We start from the raw sequence: 14,826 nt of genomic DNA, 5'->3' as shown, positions 1-14,826 counted from the left end.
GTGCTATTCCCATTTTAAAATTTCTTTTTCTCTTTAATGATTAATATTTCACTATATCTTTTTCTTGATAATGTAATTTCATAGCCTCTCATTGTATTCCTAACTGTTTCTCTGATTTCTTAGTCCCTTCTCAGTATGACATAGACAGCCTTCAAGTCAAAATACTAATAAATGCTGCTTCCCTTGCCCTCAATTTATCATGTATTCAGCCATGGAACCTTATGTGTTTAGTTTGTACCTTAACAAAATATACTTTTCCTGCACTTTGTTGAATAGGTTGAATCTGTTAAATATTTCCCACTTTCGTTTGCTAAAATTTTGCCCATTTTAGTTTCCCAAGTTTTGTTCCAAACTCCTAAAAATCTCAATTTACTCACCTGCCTTCTTTCATCTTAAATATTATGATTTTTGCTGTTTAAAAGGTTACTTTTATGCGTTTTTGCTTTGGTTCTTCACCCATTAACGGAGGCAGCAGAATCAAAATCAGGTTTATTATCATCAGGGAGATGATAATAAATGTGTTGTTTTGTGGCCGAAGTACAGTGCAAAGGCATAACATTTATAAAGTACAAAAACAGTGTAACAAACAAGGAAGAACGTGGTATTGTTCATGGATCATTCAGAAATTTGATGTCGAATGAGTCCTCCTCCCTTGCTGGCTCTAGCTACATTATCAGTTTAATCAACACTGTTGGTGATAGATCTTTATTATCTTTTATCTTTATGCATTTCAATTCTATTTTTATCTTCCTTAATGCTATGCCCTTTTTTTCTATAGCCACTGAAATATTCCCAATAAGAGCAACTCGGTTTCTTATTTCTTTTCCGTTTTATAGCTATATAATGCCTCAGAATATGTAATTTCCAGTCTTCAGCAAGCTGTACTAAGTCTGATCCATCCCAAAGCATGTTTGCTTACAAATCCCCTGTTGTAATTAAGACACTCTGTGCATTGGCAGCTCTGACAATGACAATTTTGAGTTGTTTATCCTTCACCCAGTCTGAAGTAGTGTGAGAAGTCAGATAATTATGTGGAGCAGTGATGGACTGGATAGTACAGTAATCGTCCATGAACATAAACTGAATATTTACACTGGGACTAGACTGAGAGTTCCGAGTTCTGAGCATTGTGGATGGCGTGTGTGACATGGTGGGTTGTGGGCAACAATATATAATTTCATTCTAGCAGTTTATCTTAGGATAGAGAAAATCTGTAGCAGGAGTTTCTGTTGGACTTGTGGCGTTCAGGACAGATAACAGACAGTCATCTGAAAAGTTACTTTCTCGTGTCCAAACCTAGCATTACTTCTCATACTTATTTTCAAATCCCTTCCTCGCCATTCGTGCATACTGCAATTTCCTGCAGGTCTACAACTATGATTTAGCTCCAATTCTGGCTTTTTGAGAATTCCCTTATATTAACCACTTAAGCATTGGTGACCATACTTTAGTTGTTTAAGCCCTAAGTTCTGAAATATCCTTCTTAACCTTTATCACCTCTCATTCCTCAACAGAGTTATTTTCTAAAGGTTCTCTCAAAGCTTTTGTTCACCTGTTTCAATACTTATTATTTTGTGTGCCAGACTCTGCCAGAGCCTTGGCGACCACTTTTTTCAAAGTGGTTGTCTTGGAGGAAAGATTCTGTGAGTGGTCTCCCAGGTCCTTCTCACAGCGCAGTGTTTTCTTTTTTACAAGGCTGAGTTGCGAGCTCGACACTCAACCCAGCACGGATGGAAAGCACGTCTGGGAGCAGCCCGACTGGATTTGAACTCCGGTCCGGCGCTGATGTCACTGCACCACCAGCCGGTCACAATTCTTCTTACTTCGACAAATTTTATTTGGTCGTCTTCCCATGATGACCAATGTAGTTACTTTTCCCAGACATAGTCTAAGGCACTTTGTAAAAATTGAAGTTGTTGTGTAGTATCCTGTGGTCAACCAGGAAAAAGGGTGTTAATGAAATATCATACCTGTCACCTCCTGCCTGCCTGTGCTCTGCTGACACCAGATATTCTCCCCATGCGATGTGTCACTGTGCTGTAGTGTCCTGGAGGTTACCAGATGTTTTGCCCATTTGGTAGCCTTTTCACTGATATCTGGGTTCAGGGTTAATGGTTTTGCTCCATGCTTCTTCCGGTATTCATTCACAGATTTCAGCAACTGCGAGGCAAAGTTACCAGAATCTTTACCTGGAATGAATGGAGATCAGTGAGACACGGAAGGTCAGTATCGTGATGAAACTTGAAAAGGCTTTTTCTCCCTTGTCATACTGAACTAGCATTATGTTTGATACCATTCAGTGGTGTGAGACTATTTCTTGGGTGTTGTTTATGACCCTAGTGAAGAGTTGCAGGATGGCCTATAGCCTAGAGGTCAGGGGCAGAAACAGTTTGAGAATAAGTAGTTACGCGGGGTCCACTCAAGCTATTTAATTGGATGTGATATATACTATATATGAGAATTGTGTATATGACATGTGACAAACAAACGATAATATATATGACAAGCAAATCCATACAGTTAAAGGCAATGTTGACCTTGAAAGAAGGAAACATGAATTTACATTGCCTTCAGTCCAGTCACTGGAATCCTGTCAAAGTGTGGTCACTGCTTTAATGTGGAAAATTAAACTAAATTGATCAAAATCACCTCTAGCCCGTAACTGAGTGTAGTAACTGATTGTGCTTCACTGCTCTCACCTTTCAGGAGATGGTCAGAATCCCAATTCTCTCTGCACACTGGAACTCCAAAGTACCCGTGAACATTTTGCCAGAGTCGTGACTGCTGTTCTGATTTGTGCCTACATAAGAACTTGTGGAAGAATATCAATCACAGGGTCTCTGTTTCTCAGAAGACTTACACCCTGCAGTGCACGTCAGGAAAATGTTTCTTCAGGATCATTGTTGATAATCAGTAATTAGATAAAGGTTTGACAGGTTGGGGGTGAAACTGGTGATTGGCGGAATTCAAAATTGAGGGATTGGCATTGATTGCCTTTTTTTTGCTCACTGGATTTTTCAGTCCTAATGAAACAATTGAGCTGATAACAAGATGTGATGTGTGACGGGAACTTTCTGTTCCTCATGTTTGTGTTTTCACCCCTTTATTCACGTTATCAACACAATGATGCTGTGTTCGGTTCTTCTGGTGTCTATCTGAGTGGGTCTTTGTTGTGTTTCAGTGGAAGCCTGTTGGGGAAGTTGCTCACCAGGCTAATATCATTTTATGGAACAGCACCACAGTTTGGAAAGAGTAGACCATATTCTGAGGTTTCCTACTGTCCAGGCATATTTGGAAAACTGGCATCCATCTCCTAACATCATTGCGATAAAAGCATCAAAGAAAATGTCAAAGTTAGTTTTAATTTTCTTTAAAAGATTGTATCCATTGGTTGTAAAACATCTATGGAAAATTACTGAATGATCTATGATGGGAGTGTGGAAAAATACAACTGGAGATCTTGTGAGGATTTTCTCAACAAGAACTAGGAGCTCCAGCACTTAGTCTTAACACATAAGAGATAATGCATAAACATTTCTATATTTTCTCAGTGTGTTCCTGTCAATCTGCATTGCAAGCTTCACTTCCACCTGTGTCTGTTCTCATGTCAATCGAACTCTACCTGGGAATTCCAGGGCTACCTAATCTAATTCCTAGCTTGGTTTGCTGGGTTACTGCCCTGTGTTAATTACAACACGGAGCTCAACTTTAACCAGTCCTAGCTGGGGTGGGATGTGAATGCCCAGTTTACAGATCCACGATGTTGTAACATCTGAGCTTCATTTGCCTTTCTATTTCCCACTGAGAGCAGCTAAATGTTGCGGAGAACTTTCCAACAGGAGAAGCAGAACATGTCACTGAGTTCCAACTAGAGATTTAAGGACCGAGGAAGCAGATAGAGCTTGGAACCATTCTGTGGCACCACAGCCTTGCAAGAGAAAAGTATGCATGTTGTGACAGAGCCTTTTCTATCTTCAGACCTGGTGCCGCCCCAAGGCAAAATGTGGCTATCCCATTCATACATCACGTAAAACTGCCTTCAGGTGCCATTGATGTTAAAGGGAGTTAACAAGCTCTGGCCTGCTTTGGGAGGATATTTTATCCAACAACTCCAAACATGGCCATTATAAACTGGGAATACAGAAGAAAATGCCAGAAGAATCTAGGAAGTCAGGCAGCATCTCTGGAGGGAAATAAATGGTCAATGTTTCATGATGAGATGCTTCATCAGGACCCTTTACCAGACTCCTCATGCTGAGTTCGTCAAGCATTTTGTGTGTGTTGGCCAGGATTTTCAGCATCTGCAGGCTCTCTTGTGTCTATGTCATTGTGGGAATGGTTGGAATGAGAATGGATAAATAATCCTGCACTCAATTACTACCCTCTTTAGTCTCTACAGGCCAGAAGGGCTAATCTCTGGGAGACCTAGTTAAGGATACCAGGTTGTTGGAGGTATGTCTGGAGTCTAAAGATTCTTTCCTTGGGCTGACCCTATCATCACCTTGTTGTCAATTAGCAGAATAGTTTAAACAAAATATCCCAGCGTTACCAGTTGGGTTGTTCTGAGCCATGATGATTAGTCTGTTGTCATCAGTTGCCTGGCCAACCCTGATCCGTTTGGAGTGTCTCCAGACACACTGTGTGAAATGACTTGCAGGAGAACAGCACCTGGGTGGACAACAAAGAACAGAGGTGACGATGCCCGTCACTGGACCTCCATCCCTTAAATCATCTGATCTGATAATCATCACTGTAAAATGTTTTGGAATTCTTTGCTTCCTGCACAATTATTTCTGAACTAATTGTGTAAAGAAGCTTCCTGCAGTATGCAATATGGTGAAGTGTGGTTGACATTAAATAAATTTGTAATAAGATACCAATATTAATGGACATTTAATTAACATATTGATTTCTATAAACATGAGTGTAAAATGGTGCATTTTTATTGGAGTAATGAATATAGATAAAGCAGCAGAGTGGAGAGATCTGGGATAACAGATAATCATCTAAAGTGATGGTAAGTTTATATCCTGTACCTCCTCAGAATGTTGGACAGATGTTTGGGAGAAACTCATTGACTGCTTGCCACTCAGATTAAGCCCTCTGCTCAGCTACTTTTCTCCATTCCTCTAGCCTAACAGTCCAAATTTCCAGCAGACTAGAGTAGCAGAACAGTACTGACTGTTTCAGAGCAAACACGAGGAAATCTGCAGATGCTGGAAATTCAAACAACAACACACACAAAATGCTGGTAGAACACAGCAGGCCAGGCCGCACCTAGAGGGAGAAGCGCTGTCGACGTTTCGGGCCGAAACCCTTCGTCAGGATTAACCTCGTCAGATTTCAATCTCTTACTATCTTTCCTTTCGGTTAATCCTGACGAAGGGTCTCGGCCCGAAACGTTGACAGCGCTTCTCCCTCTAGGTGCTGCCTGGCCTGCTGTGTTCCACCAGTATTTTGTGTGTGCTGAGTGTTTCAGTCATGGATTCCCCATTGCCGCTGGTGCACATGGGATACTGTATGTTTTCAGATTTGGCAGATTGTTGGTGAGAGAGAGTCAGCAGCCTGGACAAACTAGCCTTCGAGTTGGGGGCTGTAAGTTCTACAGTGACAGGGCTATCTTGCAACATGAAGACTTGTGATCAAGTATGGCTAGGATGTAGGGGTACTGGGGTCTCCACTGTGATCTCTGGAGAGCGTTGGGGTTGTTGGGTGGGCAATAAAGAATGGTAGATCAGAGTATAAGGAGGTGTGGGTTAGGGTCAAAGTGTTGGAAAAGTGGGGAGGAGGGTAGAGAAAATTTCAAAGGCTGGTAAAGCAACCAGCCCACTCTTCACACATTTAAATCTTTTACTGTTGATGCATCTCAGCTTGTTGAATGCTTTTCTGCTTTTATTCCATTTCTTAAACATGATTGCTCTAATAGTGAACAAAGTTTAAAGTAAATCTCTTATCAAAGTACATATATGTCACCATACCCAACCCTGAGATTCCTTTTCTTACTGGCATACTCAATAAATCCAATAACCATAGTAGAATCAATGAAACACTTACCAACAGGGTGAACAACCAATGTGCAAAAGACAATAAATTGTGCAAGTACAAAAAGTAAGTAAAAGTAGTAATAAATAAACAATAAATATCAAGAACATGAGATGAAGAGTTTTTGAAAGTGAGTCCATAGGTTCGAAGTGAAGTTGAGTGAAGTTATCCCCTCTGGTTCAAGAGCCTGATGGTTGAGGGGTAATAACTGTTCCTGAACATGGTGGAGTGGGTCCTGAGGCACCTTCTTCCTAATGGCAACAGCCTGAAGAAAGCATGACCTGAGTGGTGGGGGTCCCTGATGACCGATGCTGATTCCTTGCGATAAAGCTCTGTGTAGATGTGCTCAGTGGTGGGGAAGGTTTTACATGTGATGGACTGGGCTGTATCCTCTACTTTTTGTAGGACTTTCTGTTCAAGGGCATTGGTGCTTTCATACCAGGTCCCCTGAAATGATAAGACCGAGGAATTTAAAGTTACTGACCCTCTCCACCTCTGATCCCCTGATAAGGACTGACAGTCAGACCTCTGATTTCCTTCTCCTGAAGTCAATACTCAATTCCTTAGTCTTGCTGACATTGAGTAAGAGGTTGTAGTTGTGGCACCACTCAGCCAGATTTTCAATCTCCCTCACATCAGCTGATTCTTCACCACCTTTGATGTTGCCAACGACAGTGGTATCATCAGCAAACTTGAATGTGGTATCAGAGTTGTGGTTAGCCACACAGTCATAAGTGTAAAGCGAATACAGCAGGGGGCTAAGCACACAGCCTTGTGTTGCACCTGTGCTGACGGAAATTGTGGAGGAGATGTTTTTACCAATCTAAATTGACTGGGGTCTGCAAGTGAGGAAATCGAGGATTCAATTGCACAAGGAGGTATTGAGGGCCGGGGTCATGAAGCTTATTGATTAGTTTTGAGGGGATGGTGGTATTGAATGTCAAGCTGTAGTTGATAAAGAACATCCTGACGTATGCATTTTTGCTGCCCAGGTGTTCCAGGGTTGAGTGAAGAGACAATGAAGTGGCATCTGCTGTGGACCTGTTGTGACAGTAGGCAGACGGGAGCAGATTCAAGTTGTTGCTCATGCAGGAGTAGATGTGTTTCATTACCAGCCTTTAAAAACACTTCATCACTATGGGTGTGAGCACTACCGAATGATAGTCATTGAGGTAGGTTACCACATTTTTCTTGGACACCATATAAATGAAGCCTGTTTAAAGCAGGTGGCTGTTAAAAGACAGCCGAAGTGAGAGGTTAAAGATGTTGGTGAACACTCCAGCCAGTTGATCAACACAGGTCTTTAGCACTCGGCAAGGTACCCCATATGAGCCAGATGCTTTCTGTGGGTTCACCCTCCTGAAGGATGCTCTCATGTCAGTGTCAGAGACCGAAGCCACAGGATCATCGGCTTTGGGAGTTCATGATGGATCCTCCATACTTTGATGGTCGAGCTCATATGGAAGTGAAGTCCTGTTGTCACCTATGTCACAACATTGGCGGGTTGCGGATGTTGTTCCCTTCTTAAAGAAAGGGAGTAGAGATTGCCCAGGACATTATAGACCAGTGAGTCTTACTTCAGTGGTTGGTAAGTTGATGGAGAAGATCCTGAGAGGCAGGATTTATGAACATTTTGAGAGGCATAATGTGATTAGGAATAGTCAGCATGGCTTTTGTCAAAGGCAGGTCGTGCCATACGAGCCTGACTGAATTTTTTGAGGATGTGACTAAACACATTCATGAAGGTAGAGCAGTAGATGAGGTGTATATGGATTTCAGCAAGGCATTTGATAAGGTACCCCATGCAAGGCTTATTAAGAAAGTAAGGAGGCATGGGGTCCAAGGGGACCTTGCTTTGTGGATCCAGAATTGGCTTGCTCACAGAAGGCAAAGAGTAGTTATAGACAGGTCATATTCTGCATGTAGGTCGATGACCAGTGGTGTGCTTCATGGATCTGATCTGAGACACCTTCTCTTTGTGATTTTTATAAATGACCTAGATGAGGAAGTGGAAGGATGGGTTTGTAAATTTGCTGGTGACACAAAAGTTGGGGTGTTGTGGATAGTGTGGAGGGCTGTCAGAGGTTATGGTGGGACATTGATAGGATGCAAAACTGGGTTGAGAAGTGGCAGATGGAGTTCAACCTAGATAAGTGTGAGGTGGTTCATTTTGGTAGGTCAAATATGATGGCAGAATATAATATTGATGGTAAGATTCTTGGCAGCATTGAGGATCAGAAGGATATTGGGGTCTGAGTCCATAGGACACTCAAAGTTGCTGCATAGGTTGACTTTGTGGTTTTGAAGGTATATGGTACATTGGCCTTCATCAACTGTGGGATTGAGTTTAAGAGCCGAGAGGTACTGTTACAACTGTATAGGACTTTGGTCAGACCCCACTTGGAGTACTGTGCTCAGTTCTGGTCACCTCACTACAGGAAGGATGTGGCAACTATAGAAAGGGTGCAGAGGAGATTTACAAGGATGTTGCTTGGATTGGGGAGCATGCCTTATGAGAATAGGTTGAGTGAACACGGCCTTTTCTCCTTGGAGTGGTGGAGGATGAGAGGCATTGATCATGTGGATAGTCAGAGGCTTTTTCCCAGGGCTGAAATGGCTAACATGAGAGGGCACAGTTTTAAGGTGCTTGGAAGTAGATACAGAGGAGATATCAGGGGTAAGAATTTTATGCAGAGAGTGGTAAGTGCGTGGAACGGGCTGCTGGCAACAGTGGTGGAGGCAGATACAGAAGGGTCTTTTAAGAGACTCCTGGATAGGTACATGGAGCTCAAAAAAATAGAGGGCTATGGGAACCCTGAATAATTTCAAAAGTAAGTACCTGTTCAGCACAGCATTGTGGGCTGAAGGGCCTGTATTGTGCTGTAGGTTTTCTATGTTTCTATGTTTTCTCTTTGCAAGAGCTGATAGGGTTCAGGCCCTGCCACAGCTGTTGAGCGTTCTTCATTGATGCAAGTTTCGTCTGGAATTGCCACTTGAGCCGTGAGATGGCTTTCTGGAGATCATACCTGGACCTCTCATAACTTTCCTTGTCACCAAACTTGATTGCCTCTGATCTGGCACTCGGCAGATTGTGGATCTCATGGTTAATCCAGGGCAACCGGCTGGGGAATACTGAATGATTATGTGGGGACACACACACCTATGACTGTTTTTCAATAGTTCATGACAACTATGATGTACTCATTCAGATTATGGACAATAGACAATAGGTGCAGAAGTAGACCATTCGGCCCTTCGAGCCTGCACCGCCATTTTGAGATCATGGCTGATCATCTACTATCAATAGCCGGTTCCTGCCTTGTCCCCATATCCCTTGATTTCCCTATTCATAAGATACCTATTCACAGATGAGTTCTTGAATAAGTCCGCTGACTCAAAACAATCCCATAGCTGCTCCTCTGCCTCCCGTGACCACATCTTTATTGTCCTAATCTCTGAAGCCTTGCCCTTTAGCCTCAGCCTTTATGCAGGTAGTACAAGAACAGGCTGTGATAAGATTTCCCAAAGTGTGGTCTGGGCATGGAACAGTAGGCATTCCTTATCTTAGTATAGCAGTGATCTAGAGGGGACCCCTGTTGCTACAGGTTATATGCTGGTGGTAATTGGGGAGAGATTTTTTTCAAATCCCTGACTGTTTTGAAATGCATCGGGGTGGACAGTTTCTTGTTTAGTGACAGCATCATGTAGTATCTTAAGTACCTGATTACAGTTGGCCAATGGTGATATGTCAGGAACACGAGGGAGAACTTTTGGTGAATAGAATGGTCGGCATTTGATAGTTAGGTGTTCAAGGTTGGGGGAACAAGAGTACGATAAAACTGCCACATTGGATCACCACAGAGAGTTTATTGCAGAGCACACACCTCCAATTTTGCCTTTTATGAATTAGCAATTTGATCCACCCGGTGTATTGAGAACTTTTCAGGTCTGACCAGTGTATCTGGCATACTCTGAGAAAGCCACATTTCAGTAAAGCACAGAACACAACAATTTCTTATTTCCCTTGATACAGCAATCTTGCCCTTGGTCCTCAAATTCGTTCTGCAGTGACTGTATAAGATGCTGGGTAAAGGGGGCCAAACTCCACGCAGGCAGCATCCAAGGTCAGGATTGAACACAGCTCATTGGCAGTGAATCTACCAGCTGTGCCTTCTTAATAAGCTGGTAAGGAAGGCGGGCTCTGTCGTGGGCAAAGTACTGGAGAGTTTAACATCGGTAGCTGAGCGAAGGGCGCTGAGTAGGCTACGATCAATTATGGAAAACTCTGAACATCCTCTACATAGCACCATCCAGAGACAGAGAAGCAGTTTCAGCGACAGGTTACTATCGATGCAATGCTCCTCAGACAGGATGAAGAGGTCAATACTCCCCAATGCCATTAGGCTTTACAATTCAACCGCCAGGACTTAAGAACTTTTTAAAAGCTATTATTAATGCTTTTTGAGATAGTGATTTAGATGCATATCATATTTTTTTTTACTGAGTTAAGTATTGTATGTTATTAGTTTTGCTACAACAAGTGTATGGGACAATTGGAAAAAAAAAGTTGAATTTCCCCATGGGGATGAATAAAGTATCTATCTATCTATCTATCTATGAATGGTAAGGCCCTTGGGAGTACAGAGAAAGGAGGAATCTCAGTGTACTACTCCAAGTTCCCTGCAGGTGGCAGCACTGGCTGATGAAGGCAGACGGGATACTTTCTTCAGCAGCTGAGTTACAGAACTTAAGACTTCGGATATAATTTTATAAGACACTAATGAGGTCCTAGTTACAGGACTGTGTGCACTTCCAGTCTCTGCACTGTAGGAAGGAAGTGACTGCATTATAGAGGGTGCAGAGGAAATTCAAGGTGTTGTCTGGGATGAGTGTTTCAGTTACGGGGCGTGAATGTGAGGCTGTATTTGATTTCCTTGGAGTAAGCTAAGAAGGGACCTTAAGTATTTAATATTTCAGGAATATCTGAGTAATTTTGTAAATATGTTGTTGATGAAGCAAGCTTGTTCATTTAAAATAATTGATTATGCGTTCTATGTATAAATATGTGAATTGCATTTGTCATCATGCTACCATATGATAACGTGCGTGCCTTGCTTAATGCAAACCCAAAGTTAGACACAAATTTTAGTCTCTGATATCTTCCTTTGAAGTGAATGGCAAAATAATTAAAATGGAATTGGACACTGATTTGGCTGTTTTAGTCATTCCACAAAATGAGTTTGAACGACATTTCAAAGATACTAAACTGAAGCCTGTAAATATCCAGCTGAGGACTTGCTCTGGAGAAAGGGGAACTCCTGTGGGAATGACATTTTTAACAGTGAAATACAACAACTAATGAGCCCCATTGAGCGTGTATGTGGTAAAAACAGAAGGACCGGCATTGTGGGGGTGTGAGTGGCTGAGACAACTGCAACTAGATAGGCCATCCACCATTTCCTGCAAAGAAGCCAAATGAAAGTGAATTATGAAAGGTACTGGATGATGCCACAACCATCTCCATGCTGAACACCAGGAACTACTTACAAACAAGAGAAAATCTGCAGATGCTGGAAGTGTAAGCAACACACACAAAATGCTGGAGTAACTCAGTAGGCCAGATAGCAACTATGAAAAACAGTCATCATTTCGGGCCGAGATGCTAAAATGGGTGGCCACAGCAAAAGCAGGATCTCCCAGTGGCTATCCATTTAATTTCACTTTCCACTCTCATTCCAAAATATCTATCTACGGCCTCCTCTACTGTCGCGATGAGGCCACACTCAGGTTGGAGAACAACACCTTATATTTCATCTGAGTAGCCTCCAACCTGATGGTATGAACATTAATTTCTCAAACTCCTAGTAGCAGACCCCCCTTATCATTCCCCACCCCCCTTTTCTTTCTTTCACCTTATCTCCTTGCCTGACCATCTCGGGTGCTCCTCCCCCCTTTCTTACATGGCCTTCTGTCCTCTCCAATTAGATTCCCCTTTCTTCAGCCTTGTATCTCTTTCACCAATCAACTTCCTGGCTCTTTGTTTCACCCTTTCCCCTCCCAGTTCACCCATCAGCTTGTGTTTCTCCCTCCCCTCCCCACCCCGACCTTTTAACTCTACCCTTCATCTTTTTTTCTCCAATCCTGCTTAAGGGTCTTGGGCTGAAATGTTGACTGTGCTCTTTAACCATTGATGCTGTCTGGCTTGCTGAGTTCCTCCAGCATCTTGTATGGGTTACCATGAACCGTTGTCCAATAGAAGACAAACAGGCATTGGTGCTAACCTCTAAGCCTCCGATTGGAAAGCACATTGGACCAAGAAAGGACCATGTTGCCCAGAGGAAGTGTGAAAGAAATGAAAGCAGGGGTCTGATTACCACAGTTTTTGTCAGCAACGTATCTGACGAAGCTTCTGATATATTAATCAGGCAGTTATTGTGACATGTGGCTTGGTTTTAAGCTGGAAGAAAGTTCAAGGAGCTTCAAGAAAGTTGCAAGCGTTCAGCTTTTGTGAGTATGAAGGACCAGAATCCACTCTACATGCATTAAGGTTATTGCACGAACGTCAAGTGAGAGACAATAAAACTGCTGAAAGTAGATGCAAAGGCCAAAGCCCAGCTGGATAAATGGAAGGCTAAGAAGAAAGGAATCAATAGAGATACAAAAACAAAGGATTTATCAGATGATGTTGTGGATGAGGCAACCAGGAAGAGAGATCAGATTGGTAAGGGAGCAATAGATGAATTAATGAGAGTACTCCAGTGAATTAAATGCATCTTCCCAAGATCAAGATGCACAAACTAGAAGAAAAAAGAAGAAAGGTGGCCACCATTGTCAGAACCACTTCCTGCAGTCTCAGTGTCAACTCTTACAAGCGCCACGGAGGAGGACCCAGAATATTAGATTGTTTCACGGCCACAAGTCTCACCTGCCAAGCTGAGTGACCCCCTTGTCAGAAAAGACAATATCTCAATAAGAGTAAGAAATCCTCCACAGTGATTAAATCTTTAGGCCTGAATGAGGCGTGTTAAGACGTATTGTGCTGTGAATGTCTGTATATAGTAGTTGTATTGCACAGTATACTGTGTATATAGTTGAGATGCATTCTCTATTGAGTTGGAGGTTATAGCTAAGAAGGGAAGAGTGTTGTGCATTTAATATTTCAGTAATACTTGAGTAAACTTGTAAATATGTTGTTGATTAAGTATTCTTGTTTGTTTAAAATAATTCGTTGTGGGTTATATGTATAAATAGGTTAATTGCATACGTCCTCACACTACCACAAGATACATGCATGCCTCGCTTAAAGTACAGTATACCTGAAGTTAGACTCACATTTCGGACTCCTGTGTCTTCTTTTGAATTAGTTTAATGTTTTGAAGTTATAAAACATAACAGACCTGACTGAAGTAATCGCGATTAAAGACATTGACAGAGTGAATAGTAGGAAACATCTACAAATCAGAGGAGTCTAAGATTGGAGTCCAGAGATTAAGAATAAAATACATGCACATATTTCAGAAGTATTTTTTGAACAATTGAATCACAAAGACATAGAAGGATACAGGAAAATGGGATTAGTACGCTGGGCTGAATGGTGGCTCTATTCGGTTGGACCCTATGACTCAATAATCTGACTCTCTGATACCTTGGAAAGATCATGACAGCCCCTCACAGTTTTATCCAGATGGATACTTTCCCTCGACACAGTGTCCCAGTCTGAAACCGTGCAGCAACAACATTAAGGCAGAGTACTCTGTAAGTGAATGCCAAAGAGTCACTGCATTGAAGGGGAAGACCACTTCGCTGATTTTCACCTGTTCCTGCTCTAGATTTAAATTCAAGTTTTCCAGTACATCATGTTTCCTCTTGATGCTGAAGTTCAAATCATTTCCTTAATCCTGCGAACAAAATTAGGTTTCATTTCCTGAGTGGACCTTTCAATTCAAGTGAAGGGATCCCAACCAAGAACATAAGCGTTCTAATAGAATGGCGTCCTCTGTACTCGTAATATATTCCACATCCATATAGACAGATTACTTTTTGCATACTTTAAGTCAACATAAGTTATGTTTCTTACCGGTATCAATGTGGGGTGCAGGTCTTGCAGATTATGCTTCTCTCACTTTGATGTAGTTGCATGAAGTTCAGAGCAGAACAACTGCCGAGCACACAGAAAGCACCGTTTACTGATCTGACAGGTTTTTAAGAAGGAAGTGAAATAACAAATCGTAGGAGGTTCTAACTAAAGGCTGGTTGAGGCAAGAAGTGCAACAGCAAAGCAGAATTTCTTAACCTACTTTTTAACCACAGAGAATTAAACTCTAGTTAGTTAGGCATCAGCTGCATTTGTGACAGAGTCTGAAATCATACCAGCAGAATAGAGTTACACAGCTGATGGTACAAGAACAGTTCCTGCTCATTATATTTTGTCTCAGTATGACCACTTTGCATTACAATCAATACTTTGCTTTGCTCTGTTTGTTCAAGTACAGTTTATTGTCTGGGATCACTGACAATGCTAAAAGCCTTGCACACGCAGTGCAACTGGTAAATATCTCCGATGGGTGGAAGAGAGATCCTGGTGATTCTTTTGGCAGTCCTTGCAACCCTTTGCTACGTCTTGTGGTCAAATGCTTTGCAATTCTCATTCCAGAGAGTGATGCAGCTGATCAGACCACTTGTCTCACTCTCCTCAGGAAGTGGAAATGCTGCTGTGTGTTCTTGACCGAAGAGATGGTGCTGAGGGAGCAGGTGAGATCGTCCGTTATGTGCACTCCCAGAAAC

At 42.1% G+C, this 14,826-nt stretch overlaps 1 protein-coding gene across 3 annotated transcripts in view; it reads right to left on the bottom strand.

Moving 5' to 3' along the window:
- Positions 1–14,826, bottom strand: part of glipr2 (GLI pathogenesis-related 2) — a 62,007-nt gene that overhangs the window by 33,827 nt on the left and 13,354 nt on the right. The window contains exons 2-4 of one of the 3 annotated variants that reach the window (XM_073052090.1): positions 14,120–14,200; positions 4,550–4,668; positions 1,971–2,189 (exon numbers count right to left, since the gene is read on the bottom strand). In XM_073052090.1, the coding sequence (XP_072908191.1) occupies positions 1,971–2,189; positions 4,550–4,571 (241 nt within the window). In that variant the 5' untranslated portion in view covers positions 4,572–4,668; positions 14,120–14,200. The remainder of the gene's footprint in view (positions 1–1,970; positions 2,190–4,549; positions 4,669–14,119; positions 14,201–14,826) is intronic. The other 2 variants (XM_073052091.1, XM_073052089.1) reach the window with 2 other exon arrangements.

This window comes from Hemitrygon akajei, chromosome 7 (genome assembly GCF_048418815.1).
Source record: "Hemitrygon akajei chromosome 7, sHemAka1.3, whole genome shotgun sequence".
NCBI lineage: Eukaryota > Metazoa > Chordata > Chondrichthyes > Myliobatiformes > Dasyatidae > Hemitrygon > Hemitrygon akajei.
This window is presented reverse-complemented; position numbering and strand designations above follow the sequence as displayed.